The following is a 27,798-nucleotide window of genomic DNA, read 5'->3' as shown; positions in this document are numbered from 1 at the left end:
GAAGATTGAAGGCATAAATCTGATTTGAACAGTCAAAACTCTTATCAGTGGATTTCCCGTCTTATGATTCAGGCTGGGTCTGATCTGGTTTCCAGAATTTTCTGGGTTTTTGGTTTGTAATTTTTTGGGGGGGTACATATTAGGGTGTACTGGGAAAAAGCTCTGCTAAACAGAGCTTTCATAGTATGCATTTTTCCTACTAGACGAGCATTGAGCCACCTCACTCTGAGTTAGTGCATCAAGTGGCATTGCCTGGAAAGATTCTCTTTGGCTACAATGAATTTTCTCATAAAAGCAGTTTTACTCAAATCTTTTTTGTGATGTCAGATTTAAGAGAACAGTGTGTGGCTGTGAAATTTTACCTCCTGCTCAGGAAAAAAGTGCTTCAGAAACTGTTGTGATGTTAAACAGAGTTTACAAGGACTATGGGAAAAACTCAAACATACGAGTGGTTTTCTTGTTTTAAACAAGGTTAAATGTTATAAGCCTTGTTCTGGTTGTCTGTAAGCTTCCTAAAAGGATGAAAATGTCTACATAATTTGTGCTCAAAAACAGTGGACCATTAAAGAGATGGGGAAGCCATCTGGACTGTCTTTGGAGCTTGGTTCAGTGAATTTTAACAGAAGATTTGGGAATGCGTCATGGGTGTTGTGAAATTTGTGCCTTGTGTTCTGAGTGACCAGGAAAAAGAGTGGAAACGTGCTGTACTTTGAAGGAACAGCTCTAGAGCTGTAAGAGCCCATAATAAAATGATCTTAAAAAAAAAAAAGGAACAGCTACAAAGTGACCCAGACTTTTTTCCAAGGTTATTACTGGTGACGGGATATGGTGCTATTTTTACTGAAATCAAGCATCAATCAAGCCAGTGGAGGATGTCACCATCACCTCACCCCAAAAAAGCTTGTCATCTGAAATCAAAGATCGAGACAGTGCACTTTTTTTTTTAATGTGAGGGGGATAGTGCATTAGAAGTTCCTTCCACCAGTTAAGACTGTTAATCAAGCTTTCTGTTTAGCAGTTCTAAAAAGATTGCATATCTGTGTGACCAAAAATAACAAACCTGATTTCTGGCAATGGGGGACTGGTTTTCCCATCACAACAATGCACCTGCTCACACAGCCATCTCAGTGCACCAGTTTTTGGCAAAAAACAGCATGTCTCTCTTGCCCCATGCACCTTACTCACCTCACCTCACTCCAGGCGACTGCTTTTTGTTTTTTGTGAATGAAGAGGGGCAAGAAAGGTTAGCATTGTAAAAGAGGTGAAGAAAAAATTAGGGAGGTGCTGCCAGCCATCCATACAGAAGAATTTGAAAATGTTTCTGAGAGTGGAATCACAGATTGGACAGATGTTTTAAGTGCAGTAGAGAGTACTTTGAAGGTGATAAGATTGTTTTCTAAAAATACTTAAATACATAGCTTTGCAGGGTGCATCTGGTTTTGAAGGGGTACCCCCTTATATATCAGAGGTGTTATGTCATTAGAGGTCACCCTTTTGAAGTTACATGGTTTTCTGTTTTTGTATGTGTGTGTGTATGAAACCCGGGAAGGATGAACCTGTGGGGACAGCAAGTAGAATAAAGGTTCCAGGAGGAGCGGGGTACAGTAGGATGGGTGGGGTTTGTTGGAGATATAGGGAGATGATGTCAAGGAGCCCAGGTTGATAAAGAATGTTTGGAAACTGATTGTAGTAGCAGGTGTACAATTCTACTCGCTGTGGTTGAACTATGGAAGGACATGATCTATGTATTAAAACCCAATTAATTAAAAAATCCCAAAATGTGAAGCTATTGTTTATTGACGTAGATAGCCCTCCATTTAGGTCTGTACACTCTGAGGGTGGTGCTTCTTCCTCTCTAGTCCTTAAAGAATTCTGCACTCCTTAATTTCTACTGTATCTAGATGACAGTTTTACCATCCGCCAAGAGTTCTAATCCTGTCCCTTCTCATTGTTTTTTGAGTCTGGGAAACAAAAAGTAGTCCTAAAGCGTAGGATCAGGGCTGCAGGGTAGACAGGATAAGGTTTTCCAACTAAATTCTCATAGGATAATCCTTGCTATTTAAAAACATAAGCAGGTGTGGTGGTGGGGTGGGTGGGAGGGAATCCTTCACACAACTTTTCTGGCCTTTATCTCCAGTCCACTTTTCAGTGTTCTTAAAAATGTTTCCTAATAAGCTACCATGACTGTCTTCTGTCCTTTTAAATGATCTGTCAAGGTTACTCCTTCAGAACAAAGAAAAACAAAACAGTCACTACTACCACCTGTGCCTTAAATTTAACTGACAGAGCAGATCCCTTGGAATGCAGCCATCCACTGATCACAGAGACATGTTTAAATAATGTTATTCCGTATGAACTGGGACCAGAATAGCATTACTTTTTGACTCACTCTCATCCAAGTCCTACAGAATTAAAATGGACAGTAATCTACCCCCTCCCCTGCCAAAATGGGAGGTAGCATTGAACGTGATGTTTTTTCTTAAGTTTTCTTGGCAGTTTCCTCTACAGTCCTCCGCTCTACCAACTGGGCTATTGAAGGAACCGCTAGTTTTCTTATATATTCTTTATAATTAATATAAATTTGAGTAAATTCACTAGAGTCTTGAGACTAATTGGAGCCATAAGAACATTGGCCAGATTTCTGGGGACTGTAATTGGTCTCCGGGGGAAAAAGAAATACTGTAATCTGTCTTGTGCTAAAGTTTTCTCTCAGATTTCTTCTTGCAGTTTATATTTCTCTTCTGACAATTTTTACTATTATAGCTTGCATAATTTGAGGCTTTATATACCCTCTCCCCATTATTCTTTAAGCTTTTAAAGGAAAGCTTATAATGGAAAATCTGCACACTTACTAGGTCTCTATTATTTTCCATTTAAAAGAAAAAGTTTACTTATATTGATTGAATCTTTATTATGCCAGGCCTGTACTAAGTTTTAATAGTTCAAACGTAAGATACTGCCTCTTTCCCACAGCTTATATCTAACAGGGAGATAGATGCTAATAAACAGATTTAATGTAGTGCAGTGACTATTGTAATTAGGAAGTTAAAGGGGCTGTGAAGAAATGAGAACAACAGATTGATTTAGATTTTGAATTTCTCAGAATGTGAGAATATGGAAGCAAGAAACTGCTTAACATCTGCTTAACCGTGCTTGCTAGTTCGTACATGCATTTAGCACAAGGATCGTTGGTTTAGGGAGATCTCTTAGATTTATTTTTTTTAAACAAATATAATGTGTGATTAGGTGAAAGTTTACAAAAGCAAATTAGGTTTCCATTTGACATTTTTAAAACTACAAATTGTGTCCCATGATATTGTTAACAATTATAATATATCAGTTATTCTCATTTATGTTGTTATTGTTTCCATTTATTTAACTTCCTTTTTCCTCCTCCCTTCTCCTCCTTACTTTTGTGTAATGTTGACCATTTATTCTCATGTAGTTGATTGTTTAAGGGAGCATATTACTTACCTGTAATAGCTTCAGTTCCAAGCTCAACGGGTAACTCAGCAATACTCTTGGGTTTTCTTTTAGTCTGCATTCCTCTTTTAGAGCTCCAGGAAACAGTGCCACCAGGATGAACAGAACATATACATGTATGTGACCCACCAAAACCAAACCCACCGCCATTGGAAAGGTAGAACTACCCCTGTAAATTTGTGAGAGTGTAACTCGTTATTGAAGTAGAGAGCCCCCTCTTTCTCTCTCTTAAGTGGCTTGTGGTTTCGAACTGCTGTTCTGCAGTTAGTACCCAACTCAGAAGCACTACACCACCAGGACTCCTTATTTGGCTCACTGGTCACCAGTTTTGCAATGTCATCTATAATTTGACATGGGTTTAAAACTATCTTTGCAGCTAGTTAGCACTATGGCTTTGCAGTAAACCCTACCAAATCAGATGTTTAAAAGATTTTAGGAGTTTGAAAATTAAGCATGATATAACATATGTTCTATATATCTGTATACCGTCTCATTTTTCTCCCTATTATATAGAATGAGAGCTATTGCCAATGAAGAGATTAAGTGTTTACACAAGATCAACCCTTGAAAGAAGAGTAACATGGGACAAGTTTTCTGATCTCCACACTAGTGCTTTTTCCAGTAGACTTTTTGTTATCAGACTTGGGTACTGGTTGGAAATGTAGCCTCCCACCTAGCACAATTCAGCAGATCTGGCCCTGGGCTCAAGAAATTGTGTTTTCAATAAGCCTCCAGGTAATATTTGATTTAATGGAATGGATCACACCTCGAAAAATAATTGGATAGATCAGTAAGCAACCCTACAGGACAGTGTACAACTTCCCCTTGTGGGTTTCCCAGACTGACTCTTGACATGAGTAGAAAGGCTCATGTTTCTCCCTCATAGTAGCTGGTGGTTTCAAACTGCTGACCATGTGGTTAGCAGTCCAACATATAAGCCATTATGGCATCAGGATAGACACTGGCTTTATACCTTTCAACAGTTAGTTTACATACATACATACGTGCATACATATATACATACATACGTACTATTGTCCCCTTTCAGGTGTTGGTAATAGTGAAATAATATTTGAATAATTTTTCCATCTATTTTGCTATGTTTTTTTATTAGGTGATCTGTACTATATTTAATTTGAATATGATCTTGCTAAGTTATACTTTAAGTTCATTCTTTTGGCTTATTCATATAATTGTATTAATTTGTATAATATTGTTTTCACATTGGTCACATTTTGTTGGTGGGTTAATATCTAGACAGGACTATTGAGTTTTGTTTTCATTATTGATTGTGGTCCAGTGAATTTCTTAGATGACCTTTCAAGCCAAACCATAGTCTTTGTAACACCCACCAAATGATTGGGTAGCACTTTGTAAATATGAGGAACTTGTAGCACACCAAGGGAGTTGGGTAGCATGCTAATAGTGTAAAAAAAAAGTGTATGACATCTGTGTAAGAGTGAGACTATGCAAATAAGTTGTATGGAACTCTTAACATGAGGACTGTGTAATTTTACCATCTCACTGGGCTTAAAATGAGCCATTCTAGAGGTGGAAAGAGGATTTTTACTACCAGGACAGGAGCATGTCCTTTGAATCCAAGATTCTTTTGTTGAACATCCTTGATCCAGTAGACGTAAAGAGTTAGAATCCCAAAGAGAGCTAGAGATGGCAAAAGCATGACAGAGGTGGCGACAGCAGAAGTAGCAGAACCAGGAGATGAGCAGGCAATGGCGAGGGTGGGTATCCAGACCCATGGATACAGAAAGCTCAGTGTCTTCAGGCATCATGTATGGTGGAAGAGTGGGATACCTCTGGACATTGGGAGAGCAAAGGAGCCAAAATCTAGAAAGAGGCATGACTGAGAGGAGACTGACCTGATAGAGGAACTGTATCCTTAGTGTTTCTAATCTTGAAATTGTAACTTGTTACTTCTCTAATAAGCCCCAAAATTGTGACTATGGTTTGTGTCTTTTGTGTGGCCATTGCAGTGAATTTTGAACCCAGCAAAGAAGTTTAAAAAGTGCTGTGGACAGGGTCTGTGCAATCAGTCAGAATTGGTGTAACGGTTGGAGGGTGGAAGCATATCTGACCTTTATCTCTTAGGAATTAACCTTGGGTGGCTGCTGCTGATCTTGATTTTTCTCTCTGCCCTCAAGTTAGACAAGGTCAGATGACACCCCATTGCCATTCTTAGATTGATCTTGGATAATAATTTTCTCCATCTGTAAGTAAACAATAAATAAAACAGAACTGTTGCCTTTGAGTTTATTCTGATTCATAGTGACCTTATAGGACAGAGTAGAATAGAATGCTTAGGATTTCACAGGCTGTCATTTTATATACAGGTAGCTCGTCTTTCTTGCATGAAACAACTGGCAGATTGAAACCACCAACCTCTGGTTAGCACCCAAGCACCTAACCACTGCCATCTTATTACACTAAAGTGTATGTGAAACATTACTCCTGGACGAGTATCTTTAATTTTAAGATACTGATTTTCAAAATTTCCAAATTTAAAAATAAATGGAAGATGAATACATTTTTGTTACCTGAAGACTTGAAATGGAATCAACTTATAGCCCCCTCCCAGGGGGACGAATAATGGAAAAGTGGGTGAAGGGCAGTGGAGGATGATGTAAGATATGAAAATAATAGTCTGTAACTTCTCAAGGGTTCATGAGGGAGGGCAGACGGGGGAGGAAGGGGCTATAAATGGGGAACTGATATCAGGAGCTCACGTGGGAAGAGAATGCTTTGAAAATGATGATGGCAGCATATGTGCAAATGTGCTTGACACACTGGATGAATGTTTGGATTGTGACAAGAGATGTAAGAGCCCCCAATAAAAATAAGGGGGGAAAGACAAGGAAATGATGGATGTGGAGTCTAACAACATATCTAGAGCACCTTCAGTTTACAGCCCAGTTGTCTTTAGGGAGTACCTAAGAATATAGACAGAACATGTCCAGGTTGAAAGGGAGTTGCTGTGAGAGTGCATGAGGGCGGGTTAGTGAAAGGGAAGAGTCTAGGCCATAGATGTGTCATGGATAGTAAGACGTCCTTAATGTAGGCAAAGAAGACTTAACCAATAGAGAATACAGTTCCATGAAGGCATTGAATTGTTGAAGCACTTATTGATGAAGATCAAAGGCTGCAGCTTTAGTATGGATTACAACTCCATGTAAAGGAAACAAATTCTCACAGCTGGACTAATAAACAGAAAAGATTGAGGTTGTCAAGGATTTCACTTAACTTGGGCCCATAAAGAATTAAATGATGAATTAAATGATGCATTGGACATAGCTGCACAGGATTTCTTTCAAGTGTTAAGGAGCAAAGTTAACACTTTGTGGACTAAGAGGTGTGCTGACCCAAGCTGTGATATTTTTGATTCCCTTAAATGCATGCAAAAGCTAGAGCGTGAATAAGGAAGACGAGAGAACATGCACTTGGTTTATGGTATTGGTGAAGAATATTGAAGGTGGACTGCCAAAAGAACAAACAAATGTCTTAGAACAAGAACAGCCAGAAAACTCCTTAAACTTAGAAGTGTGAATGGTGAGAATTTGTTTATATTAGAAGACATTCCTATTTGAAAATCAAATCTGTATTGTTATTGCATAAGACTTGTGAATTAATTGATAGCTTACAGATCAGATCATCATTTTAGCTTTCTACAACTTAAATAACTTATCAAACATCCCAGTGACTTGCCCTGTTTCCTGCTCTCACCTCCCTCTTGGTTTGTGTATATCTTCCCCTTCTCACAGGTTATCCTCCCCTGGCTCCTCTCTAGCCTGTTGCTTCCCCTCTCCTCCTTCCCCTATTATGGCTAGTTTTTATATTACTGAATGGTGTGAATTCTGTTTTGAATAGGAAGCTGTTTTTTCAACCTTATGAACTACATAGGGAATCATTAATATGCTTGCTATTTCCTCATAGATAGCATGTGTTACCTTATTATAGTTATTGAGAAAAATACCTGTTTTAACAGACAACTTTAAACATTAACTTGTTGAATTGGACCCATAATGTTCTGTTTTCTTCCTATTTCATGCTTCAAGTTCAAGTTGAGAGGATTTTTATTCATGAGGTGTAGAACTTTGTTTCATTCACTGCTGTGGTAGGAACTCTAACAATTAGCCATTGAATGAATCGCTGTAAATTGAAAGACTCTTTGCCATCGAGTGCGTTCTGTCTCACGGGGACCCAGGTGTGTCAGACTAGAACTTGCTCCATAGGGTCTTCAGTGGATGATCATCAGTCCTTTTTTCTTTTTTTTTCATGGTAGCATGCTCACCTTAGCTCTGCCTGTTGGTCCTCATGGGGAGAGCCCAAGAGCGAGAGCAGGAGAGCCCCTTTATGGCTAACCAAGGGTTACCCCTACTTATCATCAGTCCTTTTTTTCTAAGGCGTCCCTGGGTGGACTCAAACCTGGGCTCCTTCAGTTAGCAGCTATTTGCACCAGCTAATGGATCCTAGGTGAACTGTAATAAAGATAAGTTGTAGTGTTCTTAACATCTGTTGACAATAGAAGGGGTGTTTTAATCCCTTTACAATTTAACCATTTCTAATTCATTTTACAGAGTAAAAGTAATTCATCTTGTGTTTTTGAAGTGTAGCTGAAAACCAGACGATGTCATGGTTACCACTCATTGTTAGCTGCACTGTTAGGTTGTCCCTCATCTCCTGGTAACTTTATGCACATTTGGGTTAGACTCTTGTGATCTGTAGAGTTTTCATTGGCTTATTTTTACGAGTAGATTGCAAGACATTTCTTCCCATCTGTCTTTTTCTGGAAGTTCTGCTAAAGCCAATTCCGTATCAGAGCAGCATGCATCCTTCCACTGACAGATGAGTCGTGGCTGTGCTTGTAGTGAGTGCCTGATCTCGCAGTCAAATCCTGGTCTCCCACATAAAAGGCAAGAATTATACCATCGAGCTACCCCTGCCTTCACAAATTATGACTTTCCTTTCATGTTTCATTCCTAATTATCCCTAGAAGTTATCTCTTTAAAAATATTATTCCTCTACAGTTCAGTTTTTTTGACACATTTCTGTAGGGTGGTGTATCCTTGCTGCTTTAAAATCAAAACCACTTCATGAGAAGTTATCCTTAGAAACAGAGTAAGCTATAGGTAACCAGTGGGTTTTTAATTTTAGTCTTTTCAGTTGTTAGAAGTCTTTAGGCTTTCACATTTTAGCAAGAGCTGCATATATGAACATTTTGGCATTTTTGTTACAGAAAGATTTACCTTTCAAAATATGTATAATTCTAGTTGCTTAGTAGAATACCATTTAAAGTTTTGATTGAGAGACAAGGGGCACCAGTTCCTTCCATATGAATTCAATAGTATTGCCATAATCTAGATTTTGTATATTTTCTTCTTTCTCTTTCCAATTGGCCAGATTCCAGGATACTGACAATTTCTTTTGAAGTGAGTATTTAGTATTCTGGTTGATTTGCCTCGCTGGCGTGAAAAAAAAACCCCAACATATTCCTCATACTTTGTAATATTTGTTTCTTTTAAGCTAAGAAACCGGAAACCTGGATTTAGTTAATTTCATTTTATTTTAAAAGAAGTTGAGGTTTCTAGAAAATAATCACAACGGCAACTTGTTGTTATGTATCATTTGAAAAGTTGTCATAGAATGTTGTCATTCAGGTATCCCAAGTGATTTTTTTGTTGTTATAGTTCAGGTGAAAGTTTACAAAGCAATTTGTTTTCAATTCAACAGTGTATATATATTTTGTTCTGTGTCGTGAATTGCAATTCCCTTCATGTAACAGTACTTTTCCCATTTAAGCCCTGAGGTCCCCATCCAAGTAGTGTACCTTTATGGATTTATCAATGATAGCAAATGAATAAATGGAGCATAATTTTTAAATATTTTAATGTTTCAGCCTCTTGTATGCATTGGTCAGTGTCTTGTTCTGGAACCTTTTTAACTATGAAAAGAAATTATACTTGAGCTGCGCAGTATGGCACTTTCAGAGTTCTTTGAAGGCCAGGCTGTTTATTTCCTGAGTTACCTCTGAGTGGGTTCATTGATACTGCTTTGTCTGGACTTCCTGGTCTCCTTCAAAGGTTGGTTAGCTTTGTGGTGTGCAAAAAGAAAGATGTTGGCAGGCCTGGGAAAACGGTTCATTTAAAGGAAATACAGTTCTAAGGAGAGCCTTTGAGTTTCATTTATTCATAACAGAACTCAAATATACCTAAGTTTTCCACACACCAGGGTTCAAAGATATTTTCCAGGCCTCTTTCTTGCTGTATTTTTTGGGGGTGGGGAGAGGTCTTGAAGACTCCACCCTCCCCTTCCAAATTCTCCTCCTGGAGTTATTTTAGTGAAACAAATGACTTGATCAGTGTCCAGTTGATCTGATTCAGTCTTAGATGTGATTTCTTTAAGGGAAAGCCTTGACAGTGGGCCTCAATGCTAACCTACCAAAGTGAGAGTGGAAGCTTGAACTTCTCTCATCTGGAGAGCGGCCCCTCACTCTCAGGGCACTATTGAGGAGGAGGGTGGAGTTCTCAAGAAGCAGAACAAAAATCTCACACCCGGGCCCTGCCTACCACTATGAAAACAGCTGCTGTAGCACAAGATGTTCTTCTCTGTCTTCAGTTGAAATCCGGGGGAGGGACAAAGCCCAATTGTTACTTTACCCCCATCCTGTCTGCCTGCTAGAAGGCCTATTTCCTACCCTAATGGTTTCTGCCTAACAAATGGTGTTTCTTTTTTACAGCATTATGATCCTGGACTTGTTGTGGTGATGGTAAACTTAGCAGTGGTAATTTTTTATTTTCAGACTGAATTACTCCTTTTGTCATCAGTGCACCAATATGTTAGGCTTACTTTCTCTGTTGTAGCCTTCATCCTTCTGCTTGGTCTTTTTCATTTTCCTTTCCTTTCCTTATGCAACTTGTCTGATCCTTGTTCATTAAAGGGTAATGTTAAGAAGGGATGTTACCTGTTTGTGTTAGAACTGTCAAAAATCAGTTAAAACATTAAATTCTAATACTGTCAAGACTTGATTTCCCCACAATGTAATGGGCACTAGCACTTGCTACTGCAATTTATAAATAAAACAAATTTTGACTGCCTTAGAAGGCAAAAGTACTAATGCAGAGTTTATAAACAGGGGTTTACAGAAGTAATGAATTTGTACCAAAACCTCCTTGAGTCTTGCAAAACAAATTCTTGCAAACCAAAAAGGATATAAAAACAACAAAAAGTAAATTCCTTTGACATGTATTTTGAATTATTTCATTGGACCATTTATTTTCATCAGTAAATCCCTGATTCAGACGTTATGAAAGTGATATTGCACCTAGGAGGTCATTTTTATAACCCGTCTTTAATTTGGTCCTTTTGCTAAAGATTGCAGTCACTGCTTATTTATTATACCTTTGGGCAGAAGGTAGAGTGCATTTTTGTTTCTTTAACTGATAGTCCGATAGAATCTAAAAGAAGACTGTGTCCTAGATTTTATTTTTTTTTGCTGATGTGAGAAGGTTCTTTATTTAAACTTTATCCTCACTGTGATAATTGTTTACCACTATATCCCTTTTTGTAATTTTAAAGCAATAATGGGATAATGATGATAAGAGTTAAACTTCTGAATTCACTTTTGTGTTATTTTTTAAGATGAAAAATAATCCTGCAAATACAGAACAGCTGAAGAGGTGGCCTGTCATATTTAAATGGTTTCATTTATTTTCTTCCAGAATCAGTTTAAGTCATAGTAATAACATTTACTTACTTACTTTTTTTTTGGTCATGCTTCATATTTTAGTCAGGCAAAACCCAGTTTTTAGCCCAAAGGTATAATATATACGTGCATATAACAAACAAAACGACAAAAAACAATTGTTTACACCAGCCTGAGTGAAATGATGAGGGAAGTAAACATTGTGTTTTCTCACTAAAGGTGTACATCGGATAAGGTAAGTCCTCTTTCAGTGGGCTTACATCACAATGAACAGCGCAAGTTGTGATGTAAAACAGCTGTGGTAGTAAAGTGCTTGTCTGCCCCATTTGCTTTGTTTGGCTGGTTCTGAGTGGATTAAATATACATTTATAAAAAATCTCCAGCATAGATTGATTAGTTTAAAGTCAGTTTTCTTCGCAACTAGTCCTTTTCACAGCTTACCGATTACCACTGCCAGTGTTAAACCCACACTAGGAAGCGGGCCCTGAGAGCAGTAGTTTAAGTGGAAAGCCATCCTCTGTTCTGAAACGCAGCAACCATTGCTTTTCATGGAAATTTTTAGAGCATCGTTCATTGTAAAATATCTTCTGAAAACAAACCAAAATATTAAGTACACCAAGAAGTGTATGGGAGGATGTTAGTGGACAATGAGAGTGAAGTGATTGCTTTGCTACTGGGAGGTTATTTTAAAAGTTTTCATTTCAACCTCCTTTTGTCACTGCGTGGAGTGCTTTGCACTTATGGATGATTTTGCTATGGCAATATGGAATTATCCGCAGCTGGGAGACCAGGCACGACGCTTGGTGGGTTTAAGCAGGGAGAGACAGGTTTTGAAGGTAAGCTGTGAGAATGGCTCTTGTTTGGTTCACTGTAGCTTTCTGGTCTCTGCACTCCAAGGCAAGAGCTCTAACCACCCAAACCCAATGTGTAAAGTAAGCTGTTGACTTGGCTTTACCTCTTACCTTAATTGTGTGTTCCTGTTACAGGGCGAACAGATCCCATCCCGATCGTTGTCAAGTATGATGTCATGGGCATGGGCCGCATGGAAATGGAGGTAAATTGATCTCAACAGCTCTTTCAAAGTGGCATTTTAGATTGTTGTTAATGTCGAGTTCAGAAGCCAGTGTAAGAACACAATTACTAGATGGGATGTGGTTTTAGTTGTCCCCTCTCCAGGCCGCCCCCGCCCCCAAGTAATTTTGAGATTATTTTACTCCTAAACCGAAAAAAAAAAAACCTAAACCTACTGCCATTAAGTCACTGAGTTGATTTGACTCATGGCTATCTCTGTAAAGTTTCTGAGAATTTAAATCTCTACGGAGCAGATAGCTTCATCGTTCTCCTATGGAAGGGCTGGTGGGTTTGAACCACTGACCTCGTGGCTAGCAGCCCACACCTAGTCCATAGTACCACCAGAGCAGGTGGATGGTAAATCATGTTCCTGCTTTCACAGTAAGGCATAAAGAAGCATACTGTTTTCCCCAGAATTGGGCAACGCGACAAAATCAAACTGAAGATTCAGATCCTAATTTATTTTAGTAGGCAATTTTGTGTAACTCTTAAAATAACTTCTTGTGCTGAAAGTTTTGCCCTTCTAGAGCCATGTATGACAGTCACCCACGATACCTGCTTTTCAGTGCTACAATATTTTTCCTATTTACTCTGAGTTCTTTGGCATTCTCCACAAATGTGCCTGTTGGGAACCACCAGCATGAAAGCTTAATGAACACTTTTGCTATTTTTCTCGGTGGAATGATCATAAAACAAAAGGTAGCTGAGCAAAATAGTTTTCTGTTCTCAAGTAATAGTGTAGTTGTGCAAGTGGCTTTTCCATAACGAATCTGGGTTCTGTTAGGAATTAAAGGAGTCTTACTGGCACAGTGGTTAAAGCCTAAGATGCTAATCCAGAGACCAGCACTTTGAATCCACCAGCTACTCTGTAGAAGAAAGATGAAACAGTTTGTTTTCATAAAGATGTACACAGCCTTGGAAATCCTGTAAGGTGGTTCTACTCCGTCCTCTAGGGTCCTTTGAGTTGGAATTGACTTGATAGCAGTGGGTTTGGTATTTTTTATTTAGAAATTGAAACTAATTATGTCTTTCTAAATTAAGCTTGATTATGCTGAAGATGCTACCGAACGACGCCGTGTCCTAGAGGTAGAAAAAGAAGATACCGAAGAACTGAGGCAGAAGTACAAGGTACTTAAAGTCGTCCTCGTGCTTGGGGTGCTCACCTGAAGGAGAAATACTCATATTTGGTGACTAGTATTGGTGTCAGCAGCAGCGTGAGTTTGACATCTGGTAGAAATCAGTGGATCTCAGGTGTCTATTATTTCCCTGCTTACTGTCTTTATAAAGACGAGAGAGATAATACTACTTGGTAAATATATTGGAAGGGTTTCATTAGTTAGTGTTTGAAAACAGGATGCTTTTCACAAGTAAGTCATGGCAGGAAAAATTGTAGCAATTAATTTAAAGTCCTTGGAAAGCTTGATAATACCCATTGATAAAGCTTTGCATTTTGTTTCTTTTTAATGAATGAGATAGCTTGAAAATAATTGAAAATTTTATTCATTAAAAAAATTGTTCATTATTAATTAAACTCAGTTCTAAAGCAGAATGTCATTTTGCTGTGTAGAAGCAAGAAGTTGAATTTATTAATTTAAAAAAAAATTAATTTTGGTAGCTACAGAAAATTCTGGACCTTCAACATCTTACCAGTTAGCTTTTTAAATGATATTTAGGGGAAATGTCTTTTAAAGTGTTGTAGGAATGCCTAGTCTCTACCATAAAGTAGATGATGTATTTGAAGATCAAAAGTGGCTTAGTTAAGATTATCATATCCAACCTGATTTTGATCAATGGGAAGAGGAAAAGTGATTAATTTATAAGAATCTTTATATCACTAAAAAGGAGGCAGAAATGACATGAACCCATAGGCTGTCAATTTTGTAAGTTTGTAAGGTCTGTAAGACACCTTAAAAAGTTCACAACTACTTTTAACTGCTCACAAATTTAGCAAAGTTACTTGAATTCCCTAACTTTGTGAGGCTTAGGGAATGAGTAATATGCCAGCCTAGTGTAGTAAGAATCAGTTTTTCAGTCCTAAAAAGCAAGGACTTATTATTTACATTATGTGTTTAAAACCCACTGCCATGTAGTCAATTCCAACTCCTAGCAACGATACAGGACAGAGTTGAACTACCTGTGGGCTTTGCAGGCTATAAATCTTTACAGAAGCAATCTTGCTCCCACAAAGCAGCTAATGGGTTAGAAATCACTCAACTTTTGGTTAGCCTAGGCTTAACCTACTGTGCCACTTTTCCTTCTTTCTTTGTCAAAATGTAGATAAACTTGGGTATAGATTAACTATACAAGGACTTAAAAATTTTGTTTCTCTTTTGAATTTTTACTGCCATCTTTATAAATGATTTATAGATACTGCAGAAGTGATCATTTGAGTTGACATAAACCACTTTACATTCTAAATGTTTGATTCTGAGTCAACTTCATGTAACTTACACTGATCAAATATATCTTTGGATTAAAAGAGACACCATGTGAAGTATAACTTGACCTAAATATTTAGTATAAAATCAGCTACTTTAAATAAAGCCATATATGACATCTGTGCCAGGAACTGTGCTGGATGCAGGATATACACTTGCAAACAAAATAGACATAGTCCTCCTCATGGTCCTTTCTGTCTAGTAGAGTACCCAGACCTCTAAACAAGTAAACAAATAAAAATGTATAATAAATTATAGAAGAAAGTTTGCAAGGAAATAAGAGAGAGTGGAGAATCTATTTAAATTGGATGGCTAAAGAAGGTCTCTAATAAAGCAATAGTTTTAAGATCTAAAGGATAGAAGGTTAATCACACGAAAGACAAGGAAACATGTCATGAGGATTCCAGGGTCTAGGAACAGGGGAGACTGAAAAAAGAGGGCCAGATCTGAGCTGGAAGAATCTCAACATTGGCAGGTTAGGCAAAAACAAGAGACTGCACAGAAACAGCAAGGGAATAGGAATCAAAGGGGGCAGAGTTTTTCTCTTTTTCCATCAATTGCTTAGATTTGCCTGATACTTATTTTTCTATCCCTTCCGTCTCAGCTTCTCTGTAAATGTATGTTTTAGGTACAGTTACAGTAAATAGCAAGGAGCCCAGGTGGCACTGCTGGCCAACTGTGAACTGCAAAGTTGGTGTATTGTGTAACCAACAAACTACCATGAATCCATAGACAACGTCATTCTTTTTCAAATATTTATCCTTTTTGTCTTACGTTGTAATTTGTGCTTCTGAATTCTTTTCGTATTTAAAACTAGGATGATAAATTAACAAATTGTAGCATCAATAGCTGAAAATAGAGTGAAACATACTAAGATACTAGAGCTGATGCGGTCTATCCAATGTAATTTTTAGAATCGATGCCCCACATAACCCCAGGAACAGGCCTGAAAACCAAGACAACAAGGAGAAACTTTTGTTGTTGGGCTATGTAATAAATAATGGAAGAAATGAGTTATTTATAACATCTTAAGATAATACTTCGGAGTTAGAGGCCTCTTTTTTTCTCAAATATTTCTTTCTTATTAGAACTCTGAGGTAGGAATTACTGATCCCGTTTGTTGATAGTTATAAGGAGACCCGGCACAGAACAGTGACCATTTCAGAAGTTCTAAACCTGCTCTCCTATCGGACCACAGCTCTTTTCCTGTCTGCTCGCCTTTACTCTACTCTGTCTGTTCCTCGTTGCACATTTTGGAACCTTGGTTTTAGCCAGGTGTTCTCCCCTTCATTTGTACTTACTCCCCTCCTTCCCCTTTTTAATAGAAAACCCAGATTTATTTGTTTAACTTTTAAAAAAATCACTTTATTAGGAGTCATACAACTCTTTTCACATTCCACACATACATTGTGTAAAGCACATTTGTACATTCATTGCCCTCGTCATTCTCAAAACATTTGCTTTCCACTTAAGCCCCTGGCTCTGCTCCTCAATTTCCCCCCCTCCCTCCCTGCTTCCCCTCCCTCATGAATCCTAGATAATTTATAAATTATTATTTTGTCGTATCTTGTATTTGTTTAACTCTTAGAAATATAAAACAATTCTCATGAAGTACATTGAGAACTTCATTCCAATTTCACTTTTTCTGTTACAGAAAATGACCCTTTAAAAGACTGGGGACTGAAGGCTATAACCTAACGGGTTATAACAAAGTAGTTTTACGGGGTAAGCATGGTGAAAGATGCCCAACACTGTGGGGCTGGGATGTTTTTGAAGAGACTCACTAGAGATGCCTGAATTAATTAATCTGGGCTCCCAAATTACTGAAAGATCCTTGCCCTATGGAAAACAAAGAGGATAAGATTTCTCTGAGATTTCTGTCTCTCCTTCCCCAGTGAGTTTACTTCCACCTCTAAGCTTCTGTGTACTCTCACCACTTAAGCTTATAGAAGAGGCAGATCATGAAGGGAGAAACTATAAAGCTACTCAGAAGTACTGAGATTCAGAAAGTTTCGGGGTCAACAGTAAACTACAAATACCCTCTTAGTTAATTCACCTTTGTGAACTCGTCCTCAGTTTCTTCTGCTGGTGACAATTTACTATCACAATACAGTCTGCCTGAAGCAAGAACTGGGTGAGGTGAGTTTTGAGAAGGAAAAGGCATTTCATTAGCCCGACTCCACAATGTGGGAGGCACCAAGGTCTCCTCTAGTTAAGGGCACAGTCTTAAAGTCATTTTCAGTGATCCACATCTGCACCCTCAAATTGCCCAGCAACTATCAGCGTAATAGCTACTTCCATCCCATCTTCAAAATCTCTTATTGAGCCTTCTGCCCGGATCCCCAGCCATGTTATACTGGCTGTTCACAGACTGGGAAACAAACCTTCTAATCTCTCCAGTGGGGCTTGGCCTTCTGTTGTTAAATGGGATAATCCTGCAGGGATAAAATGTAAGAATGTCCCCTGCCCTTGTTTACATGCTTCTCCATTCCTACTGTTGTCCATCATCATCATCATCATCATCATACGAATCTTCATCCCCCGGATCTGGATGCAAAGCTTGTTAGTCACACATTGCAGTGAGCACTGCTTCTAATGCTTATTTATTGTAGACAAAAATCTAAATTCAGCAATAAGTTCAACATCATCATCACTGTCTTCCTCTTCATTATCATCAACAAAATCTTTCGATTCTTCTCCAAATTTGCATTCACCATAACATAGATATATGTGATAAGCATTTAGATCTCAGACACAGCATGTAAACTGATGGCAGGGTGCTCGGAGGGTAATCCTAACCCAGAGGCCTCTGACTAAGACAGGCGGCTCTCAAGGAAGGGAAGGGTGCCGGTTTCTCGTTGCTTTCTGTCCAGCACAGCCTCGGTGTCTGCCTGTTGCTGTTGCCGTCCCTTGGTGGAAGGACACCTTTGAGGAAGCTCATTATACTGAGGAGATGCATTGAGGGAGGCCCTCGGGCTGAGGCGATAGCAAAACTGCTTTCCTCTTCACAACCTTTTTCTCTTTGGTCACTCAGCACTTTGATCCTAGCGCAGTTTCCTTCTAATCCCTCTCATGCTTCCTTATCAAAAGTTTATTCCCAGCCAGTACAAATACTTGTATCCCTCATTTATACAACATTTCTGTAAGTCCTGTGGAGGACTGACTATTGCCAAGTTTACTTGGCTTTTAGAGCTTCCAAGTAATTCCTTTATATGTAATTTCTCTCAGTTCCCTTGATGGTTAATCTCTTATTCTCAGGCTTTCTTCCCCTCTCTGCCACTCTTGTCCTACCTTCCTCCTTCCTTACCTCTAAAAGATAACTTAATAAAGAACGTGCAGATCTTCCAGTGGAATTTCTTGTTCTACCTATAATTCACTGCAGTAAACTTGGTTACACCTACTGTCATCCATGAGTCTTTCTTGTGTCACCGTTTGTTAACGTGATCATCTATATTTATATCTTTGATTTCTAGACCTTAGCCTTCCCTGCCTTTTCAGGGACTTCACATATCTTTTTCCAGGTTAGCAAACTCTTTAGTTACTCTTTCCTGGGGAGTATCCTAATGAGGAAAAAAAAAACACTATTGAGCTCTCTTCCCACAGAAGCATAGGTCAAGAAATCAAATGATTTCTTTTACAGTAAGCAAATCTGCTGTGAAAGACAATAATGTTTTATGAAACAAAAATTGATTACTAAAGTACCACGGACCCAAGCCATGATCTTTTCAGTTGCCTTAGATGCATGCAAAAGGTGGACAATGAAAAATAGAAGAATGAATACACTTAAAATGTGGGGTTGGTGAAGGATGGACTGCTGGGAGAACAAACAAACCCATCCGGCAGAGATAGCCAGAATGCTTCAGAGAAGGGAGAGGTCACAGACTTTGACTCCCTTACTTTGGACATGTCATCAGGAAAAAACAGTTTTTTAAAAGTTACATTTATCTCTCTCTCCCCAAGTATAGGAACAGCGCGCGCGTGCACACACACACACACCAATAAAAGGGAAGGGAACTGATATACATACACACAGCGTATTTACTTGAGGTAAGTTCAAAAGTACTGCTAGTAGATTTTGCCGTTCAAACACCAGCTGCTCCTATAGAGAAAGGTGACGTGTTTGCTCCCATAAAGGTTTACAGCCCTGGAAACCCAAAGAGACAATTCTGCTCTGTTTCAGGGTTGCTGTGACTTAGAATTGATTGAATGACATTGAGTTTGATTTTTTACTTAAAGCTCCTACCATAATTAAAAGTTGGCTAACCTTCAAGATAGAGATTTCATTCAAACACCTTCTCTAAAAAGTTAACCTGGATGGGGGTGGGGTGGGAAAAAATTAGTTAACCTGGCCTATCTTGCAAATGTTTAGCCAGTAGTTGGATAATTTCAAGGTAAGGGGGAACAAAAAGAGGGAGAAGTGGGAATGTTTTGAAAAATTTACTCCTGGGTTAAATCCTTATTTTACAAGCACTATTATTGTTATCTTTCCTCTAAGGAAACCAAAAGAAGCCAATTCCAGGCACAAGTGCAAAAATGACATTTGTAATCAAACTTTTAATAAATTTTAAATACTCTCAGTTTCAGATGTAGTTTGTACAAACACTTAATAGTTGTGAAAGAGTGGAGAAACCCTCCCACAAGACAGTCAAAGCCTCCCACAATTCAACATTCCACTATTTTTTGGTTGTACCAAAAAAATAACCAGTAAATGATCGCACCTTTTAAACAAAACATTTAGCATTAAAGAATGGGATAAAGCAAGATTTCCTCTTTAACACAAGGTTTATGGAACACATAATTTTCACACATTTCAGTTTCCTCAACAAAAACTACAGAAGCTGTTTACATTTACCTGCTGCCATTTAAGCTGACTTTTATCCATTTAGTGAGCCAAATCATATACCCCAGTTGATTTTCTCTAAGCCTTCGAATCTTGAAATTCTCCTCCTGGTAAATCTATCTTTACAGGTAACCACGCGTCAATTTGGCGTGAACATGAACTGAGTATTAACCCAGTAAATCAGTTTCATTCATGAAAGCATTACTTCAGTAATAAATATAAATGTAGTAAAAATGTTCTTGGGGAAACATTAAAAGTTCTTAGAAAGGAAACATAAACTATAAAGACATACACTGCAGTGGAGACTGTCATGCTGACCGACCCAGGTAGGCCTTAGGGTATGTAGAGCCAGTATCTCAAACGTTGTATAATGCTGAATAGCCTACACTTCATATAAATATCTAGTATCATATTAGCTTACTTAAAAGTTTACAGAATATATACTGTTTTTAAATAAAATGAGTTGTGTTTTAAAGAAAATGTGTGTTTGGTTGACCTGTCAAAAGATGGGTGCTGTGGAGATATTTATATAGGCAACGTCTATAAGCCTAGTGTTAAAAAAAATGTTTTCTAGATCTACTACCAAATAAATAATAATAATAAACCCTATATTTACAAAATCATTGGTAAAAATAACCCTCCGGTTTATGCATGAAGGAAGATGCAAGACCCACTGATAACATGGTAGATAAACATTAAACTCTGCTTTTTTCTCTCCTGTTTCATTAGAGACTGAGTGACTTACCTTGTTCTTAGTTTCTCCATTTTTCACACATTAATCCTCTTTGTTTTCTTAGTTAGCCACTTCATCTTATTTTCCCTTTGCTTCCTTTCCTCGTTTGTGTGCATTTTTTTGTTAGAAGAGCTATCCCTTCATGATGCCTACACTTTATATAAATATCTAGTATCACATTATCTTACTTAAAAGATTACAGAATATATACTGTTTTTAAATAAAATAAGTTGTGTTTTAAAGAAAATGTGTGTTTGGTTAACCTGTCAAAAGATGGGTGCTGAGAATCATGCTGGTCTCTTCTCTGCTGTGTAGTGTGTACCTTATAGGCCTCAGTAGCCCAAGAGCCTTCCCGGATATGAGTTACCTGGCCATTGTTGCTCTGCCTTGGTGCCTGAGCTTCTAGGATCCACCTACCTACTTACAGTGCTTCTTGTTTGTGTATAGTTTTGTCTTATTTTTAAACATTTTATAGTTATTTTACATTCTTTCTAACAGTATGTCAAGGGCTGAAATCTGTTTATGATAGCTTATGGCTTATGATAGCTTTCTTTTTGGGTAGGGTGATTTTTTTAATTGCAACTCATGTTTAGTTGGTCCTAACCTAGAGAAATTTTGGGGTCAAAATTGAGGGTTTGTGGTTCTCTCTACCAAGACACAAAGGTCCAGAGATCTCTCCAGACTACTGCCAGGTTCTTTGGTTTAATGAAGTTTCTCAAACTTCGTTCCTTCACCTTGCTCAAACCTAAAAACCCCCAGTCATCCACATGTCTTCAGAAAAGTCCTTGTCTTTCATGGTCTAGTTTCAGATTCAAATCATAGTGAACTTTTAATTTTCTCCAATTGCCTTTTTTTAAAAGCTTTATCTCTCTTCTTTTAAGTCCAGCAATGCCATTAAAAATGTATTTTAAATGAAATCTGCTTGGTTTTTAGGTCATTTAGAATGGAACTTAGGAGCAGGGAATGGCAGAATAGTTAGTTCACCATAGTGCCTAAAGAGAAAGATAAATGAAACTCTTTTGAACATTTGTTTATTTGAAAATGACTGTTCACTATAACTATCCACATTATCCCCCACCAAATTACCGTTTGTGCACTCTCCAGCTTTGACTGGTAACGTTCAATGCATTACTCTTTTTCCTCCCTTCAGGGAAGGCAGCTTTATCGCTTTTACTTAAACTTTTAGTGAGTTCCTTTTTTGTTTGTTTGTATCTTGTGGTTCTTACAGGATTATGTTGACAAAGAAAAGGCAATAGCAAAAGCCTTGGAAGACCTCAGAGCCAACTTCTACTGTGAACTGTGTGATAAGCAGTATCAGAAACACCAGGAATTTGACAACCATATCAACTCCTATGATCATGCACACAAGCAGGTGAGGAATGGTTAACCTTTTAGCAAAGAAACTACTACTGTATTTGGTGTTGATGGAACATTCATGAGTGCACCAGAAAAAGTGATGAGAACGACTGCTTTTGCCAGTTGGTCTTCGCCTCGGGTCACCTGGCACATTTGCTTGTTACAGTAGTGGCTGTCCTGATGTAGCTCTTCCTCTCTTCCTCCCTTCGTATCCCCGCAACTATTTCAAGTAGAACAAAAAATTATGGGTTGTCGCATAAAGATTACATAGAGATTCTGGCTTTGAGTGGTTTCAAAATTTTTATTTAATTTGGTAATTCAACATAATATCATTGGGACTTTTCATTGTCTCTAAGTCATTTGGTTCTTAAGTATGACTTGGGAGGTAATTAGGTATTGAGAAGAAAAGAAAATTAGAAATTGCCTTAACTTTAACAAAAAACTAATGCTGCATGTTGAAGAGCTTACTGAAAAAAGGAATAATGCTTTCTACGCATTCTTTTTTTTTTTTAATCAGTTCTAAAAGAAATTTGTACTAAGTCGTTACTGGTGTAAAGATGACAGTAATTCCCCTGGGGGAATTTTAGGAAAAAAAGGATTGGATCTACAAAGGAGTTCTAAATTATTAAGGAATTGCCAGCCAATTGAACTGAGGTGACTGTAACAGTACTTAGTGGTTCTTTGACGATACAATAGTTGTTATTTGTAAAGTAGTTTTATTTGTTAAGCCTGTAAGATTCATGAACATCACTGGGATATTATCTCTTAAGCTGAACCTGTTAAACCAAGATTTTTCTTAACTGCTTTTTTATCTTCCATCCAATCATAAACTTCGGTACACACGTAGAAGAAGGCAAACCAGTTTTACTTCTAAACGCACAGGGATCATTTGGAAGCTGGCTGTGATCACATATTTTTTTGCAGTAATGTATTGTACAAATAATCAATTTAAGATTCTTCCATTAATATATTGTTATTAAAAGGATCCATTTGTATTCCAGGCAGTTTTTCAACTTCTGTGCACTTTCGAACATTGTTTTAATATGTTGTCGATACTGTGATTCAAAGAGAACGTTAGTATATCTGAGAACAAAATCTGTTGATGGCTTGTTAGTTTATTATCCTTCATAGAAGTGTTTGTCAAGAAACAAGAATGCAAAGGTGAATGCTGCTAATTTTTCCAGTTTTTTAATGTAATTATCATCTAGATATCGAAGTTATTCTTTTTATTAAATTTATAACAAAAGTTAAGACATTTAATGTCCCTGTGGACTCTTGAGAATTTTGTTAATTAAGAATTGTCTGTGATAAATTAAAAAACTCCAGAAGAAACTTCATGTACAAAAAGTATATTTTAGTTGGTGAGAAATCTTTTGAGGAAAGTTTCAAGTAGGGAAGAAAAGAGAGATGCAATTTCAACTTGAATAATGTACACGTTCTATTTAAAAGGGGGGATATTCCTTCAAAACAAAACAGACTACATACTAAATGAACAAAATTAAAAACTAATAAAGTTTCACATGGACAACATTGATGTGAGATGATGGGCCCAAATGTACCCATGATACTGCTGTCAATCCTACATGGATGTAGTGGAAATTTTCATGACTCTGGTGCATTTGAATTTGATATATTTTTTCCCTCTGGACCTTGTGATGACTCGGTTCTTTTCTCTTTGCAGTGGTTCTTAACTTTGGAAATCTTTGCACGCCAGGGGACATTTGGCAATGTCTGGAGACATTTTTGGTTGTCACAACTAGGGAGGGTGGGAATGCTAGCATCTAGTGTGCTGAAGTCAGGAAATGCTGCTAAACATTGTATAATACATAAGAAAGACTCTCCCCCACAAAAAAACATACACATACAGAACTACATAACTTAAAATAGTGCTGAAACATTAAAACTACTGAAGAACTTTTAAAATTGCAATGTTATGAATATCATTTGACCACACTGGTTGTGTTGAAAATATTTCAGAAGTGTTCATCTGAATGACCTAGAGCGCTCATTCCATTGACTGCCTGGCCAGTAATACATATCTGTGACCTGCAGTCTGGGGAAAATCTTTAGCTGGTTTGACTAATAAATGCAAGTGAATTTATTTTTCACCAGAAAGCTTACCTGAGGTATTAAAACAAAACAGATGTAGTATAAAATTGGCTTTTTTGGGGTGTTTTTTTTTAATGGATATTCTGTAGTTCATGCAAATAAAATGCAAGCTTTTCGCCTTTCTTCATCCTTCTTTCTTAATGGAAATAGAATCTGGAAACAATGTTATAAGCATATGAATTTAAAAAGCAACAACAGAATACAACACTAAAATTTTGAGGTTTAACTTCCCTCTACTTAGAATTTTTAAGAAACCTTTAATTGCCCTGGTAAGTGGTTATACATGGTGCTGCTAACCACAATGTTACCAGTCCTTTAAGGGGTAAAGACTAGGTTTTCTACCCCCATAAGACTTACAGTCTTGGAAACCCATAAGGGACAGTTCTACACTGTCCTGTAGGGTCCGCTATGAGTCGGAATCGACTTGATGGCAGTAAGTTTGGTTGGTTGAGTTTTAATTGCCCTTTGTTTAGTTGAGTAACCCCAACAGAAGGTAGATCCTATTTTGTATTCCTCTTGATGGACATGCACTTATACAAATGGACCTACCATTTTCCAAATTCATGCTCTAAAATCATAAAGACACCCTGTCTTGTCTTCCAGGAAGGCACACAGGATTATTATGACTCTGAGATAATAGGTAAGTACATTCAACCCTGTATTAGTAATCCCTAGTTTGCATCTTCTATCAGATCATTATGGTAGTGGTAAAGTAGTAGTATAGGCAGGTTTTCAAACATATCCTTATCCTTATTTAGCACAGATAATCTCTCAAAAAGCAGCTCTGTGGTCACCCTCCTTCAGGATATAAATTTTTGATAGTCTTCACTCATTTTTCTCAATTTTTCTAAGACATTAAGATCTAACTTAATCTTCAAAGGTGCAAAAACCTAATAGGACTTCTTGGCTCTTCTCAGTCATTTAATCCTAATTTAAAAGTAGTACATTTTAATACATTTTGGGCTCTCCCAGGTTAAGCGCCTGTTTCTTTCAATATAACCCACGTGGATTCCTTTTTATATTAGTTCTAATACGCTTAAATGTCCAGTGTACATAGTACCCATCTTTTCCTATCTTTGTTGCTTTGGTTATTAATTTAAAGATAAATTAGGAATTAAAAAATTTTAATTCCTACTTCCTTGATGCTTTAATTATTTCGTATGTCTTTTTAAAGCATGTCTGCTAATGGATATGACATTAGAAATTTTTCTGCCTTTTTCAAGGGACCTATAGCTTAAATCCCAAAGACATTCTCTTTCTCAGAAATAAATTTGTCCCAGCACAAAAATAACATTTCTTTAATTTCAATCATTAAATATTGAATTTGTGCTATTGGAGAATTCTGATCATTGTACTTAATTATTCAGTCTTCATTTCGTCCAGTGTAGCTTATTTTCTCAACTCATAATAAACTAAAGAAGTCCTTAATCATAATTATTAGACAATTGTACTCTTTCACTTGGGTACCAGATTCCTGTGTTTTTACACACGTTTTCTTCTTTACTGGGACCTATTGCGTACTTGGAATTCTTAGGTCACTAAAGGTTCTTCCCCATCAGAGGGCACAAATTGCCCCACACGTGTATATTATTTGACCTTCCTTGTGTTCATGTTGCCTCCTTTCTCATTTGGTTCCCAAGTTTTTAAAAATTAGAAGACTTCATGGAATTCAAGTTTTGGCATATCTTGGAACATCTGACAATATTAGGCCTTCACTTTAATATACCATAACAATCTGTGTTAGCCTGAGTCAGTCATCAAACTCTGGCACTCAAAGCAGCTTCAAGAAATTGTTATTTGTAGAGAAAGTTCCTATCTTGGTCAGAGGATAAAGTCTTTAACCTAAAATAGATTTATTATGAAGTTCTGTACTTTTTTTATGTTTTCCAAAAAAATAGAAGTTTCTTTTACTACCAAGGTTACGAGGCCTGTTTTAGTGGTCAATAAAAGAAGTTGTTATTCCATGATGCTCACCTTCCCCACACGATCGCTGAAGACAAAGTGGGTGCGTAAGCAAATGTGGTGAAGAAAACAGATGGTGAAAAAGAATAAATAAATAAATAAAAGACGTTGTTTCCAAAGTTTTAAACAGCAGAACTGAAACAGATGAAACCTGTAGCAGCCACCATGACTTGTGTAGTCTAAATTGTATAGAATAGAGTCTGTCATTGCTATGAGTTTACTTAGCTCTGAGGCAGTATTGTCCCCTACGAAGCACAGGAACAATCCAGGGGCCCTCCAAACCAGATACATAAACACTATCTTGGACTATGGCCTATAGTACAAAAGTTTTTTAATTGCCAGGGGGCACTGAGTAATTTTTCCCCCCCTGAAAACGTGGTAGGTCAATTATGTTTGGGAACCTATGATCCACACCATGCTGATGATTTTGTTGACAGCATTAGTCCTTTATATGAATGTTTCAGTAGCTCATAGTGTATGCTACCAAGAAATAGAAATTTGAATTTTCCTCATTACTCAAAAATGAAGTAGTTCCTACATGCCCATCTCTGGAGGAAAGGGTAAACAAACTTTGGTACATATTCACAATGAAATAGTGATGAAACTGTAAAGCCACCTCATGGAGTGGATGGACTAGGAAAACATGTTGCGTGAAACAAAATGAATCACAAACAGACAAATATTGTACGTTAGTTACCCCTGTTATAAAACAAAAATGAAGACAAAGGTTTGGGTAACAAAAGAAACAGACTTTGATGGGGAGGGAGTGTGGTGTTGGAAAGCAATAGGCTAGAGCAGAGGTCTTCAAACTTTTGAGACAAAAAAGTTAATCCTGCCCTTCACAGCAATTAAAAAAATTTTTTTGAGAGCCATCCATATATTTTTAAAAACACATTAAATCATCTGAATAATATCCTTTAAATAAAACTATAGTAGTTTTCTTTTCATTTTCAATTTTACTTCAGAGCCACTTAAATGTACTGAAAGAGCCGCTGTTTGCTGACTTCTGGGCTAGGGTAGACAGGTGTTAACTTGGGTGGAGGGGAAGATAGTGTTTCAGGGGAGGGAAATAACTCAAAAGAGGGCAAGACAAGCTCTAGGGAGATCTAATAAGTAGATTTAAGTTGTGGAATACTAATTGATGATCGGAAATGTAATCTCATCTAATTCACAAAATTTTTTTAAATAAGTTTTAAAAATTATTAGGGATCAAATAGCTTGAGTATTTGCAGTCAGGTTTACAGATAGAAATGACAGAAAGTGAAACGAGTCCTGGAGCTTGTTTTGTTTTGTTCCTGAGAAATTCCTCAGTAATGGAAGCAGTGATTATGTTTCAACTTCGTTGAGGTTTGGAGTAGATTACTTTCCCTTTGAATTACCACTATTTGCTGCTTGGATTTTTGCCTCTCAAGATACTGTGTAGCATTTGATACTCTAATATTTGCTCAAAATATAAGGGAGTTTGAAAACAAAATTCCATGGAATTTTTGAAAGCAGATATTGGTCATGGTTGCACTATATAGTTGATGTAATTTATTTCCTTGAATTGTACATATGAAAACATTAAATTAGCAAATATGTTCTGTATATTTTCACAGAGGTAAAAATATATATTTTAAAGGGGAGAGAGTTTCATGTAAACATTCCAGCATCTCTCAATTCCATCTCATATAGCAACAGCACAATAAATACATCAAAACCAGTGTACTCTCAGGAAAGTCTAATGCAGAATTGTAGAAATGCAGATCCAGTTACTTTTCCATCAGTGCTTTTGATATTCAGTTGGGTGAAAATGTAGGTGTGAATCAAATGGCAAGATAAGAAAAAGTAATACTAGGACTGAAAACAAAATAATACTTTTTAAAAGTTAGAGGACATCCCCTCCCCCCAAATAAAAAAAGAAGAGCTGAAACCAAGGACTCAAGTAGAAAGAAAAATGTTTTTAAAAGGATGATGGCAACATACGTACAAATACGCTTGATACAATTGATGCATGGATTGTTATAAGAGCTGTAAGAGCCTGATAAATTGATTTCTTTAAAAAAAAAAAAAGAGGACCAAGATGAAAAATCAGTTTATCTTTTGGGGTATT

The 27,798-nt window shown here is 37.3% G+C and overlaps 1 protein-coding gene and 1 pseudogene across 5 annotated transcripts in view; one reads left to right on the top strand and one right to left on the bottom strand.

The window, feature by feature from the left end:
* GPATCH8 (G-patch domain containing 8) overlaps positions 1–27,798 on the top strand; it is a 100,451-nt gene that overhangs the window by 54,833 nt on the left and 17,820 nt on the right. For 4 of the 5 annotated variants that reach the window (XM_075561956.1, XM_075561957.1, XM_075561959.1 and 1 more), the window contains 3 exons: positions 12,184–12,251; positions 13,310–13,396; positions 21,508–21,651. In XM_075561956.1, the coding sequence (XP_075418071.1) occupies positions 12,184–12,251; positions 13,310–13,396; positions 21,508–21,651 (299 nt within the window). Of the gene's footprint in view, positions 1–10,231; positions 10,277–12,183; positions 12,252–13,309; positions 13,397–21,507; positions 21,652–27,798 lie in introns of all 5 variants that reach the window. The other variant, XM_075561960.1, reaches the window with a different exon arrangement.
* LOC142460237 (methylosome subunit pICln pseudogene) lies at positions 16,945–18,612 on the bottom strand (annotated as a pseudogene).

Source organism: Tenrec ecaudatus, chromosome 10, assembly GCF_050624435.1.
Source record: "Tenrec ecaudatus isolate mTenEca1 chromosome 10, mTenEca1.hap1, whole genome shotgun sequence".
Lineage (NCBI taxonomy): Eukaryota > Metazoa > Chordata > Mammalia > Afrosoricida > Tenrecidae > Tenrec > Tenrec ecaudatus.
Note: the sequence above shows the minus strand (reverse complement) of the source record. Positions and strands in the feature narration are given on the sequence as shown.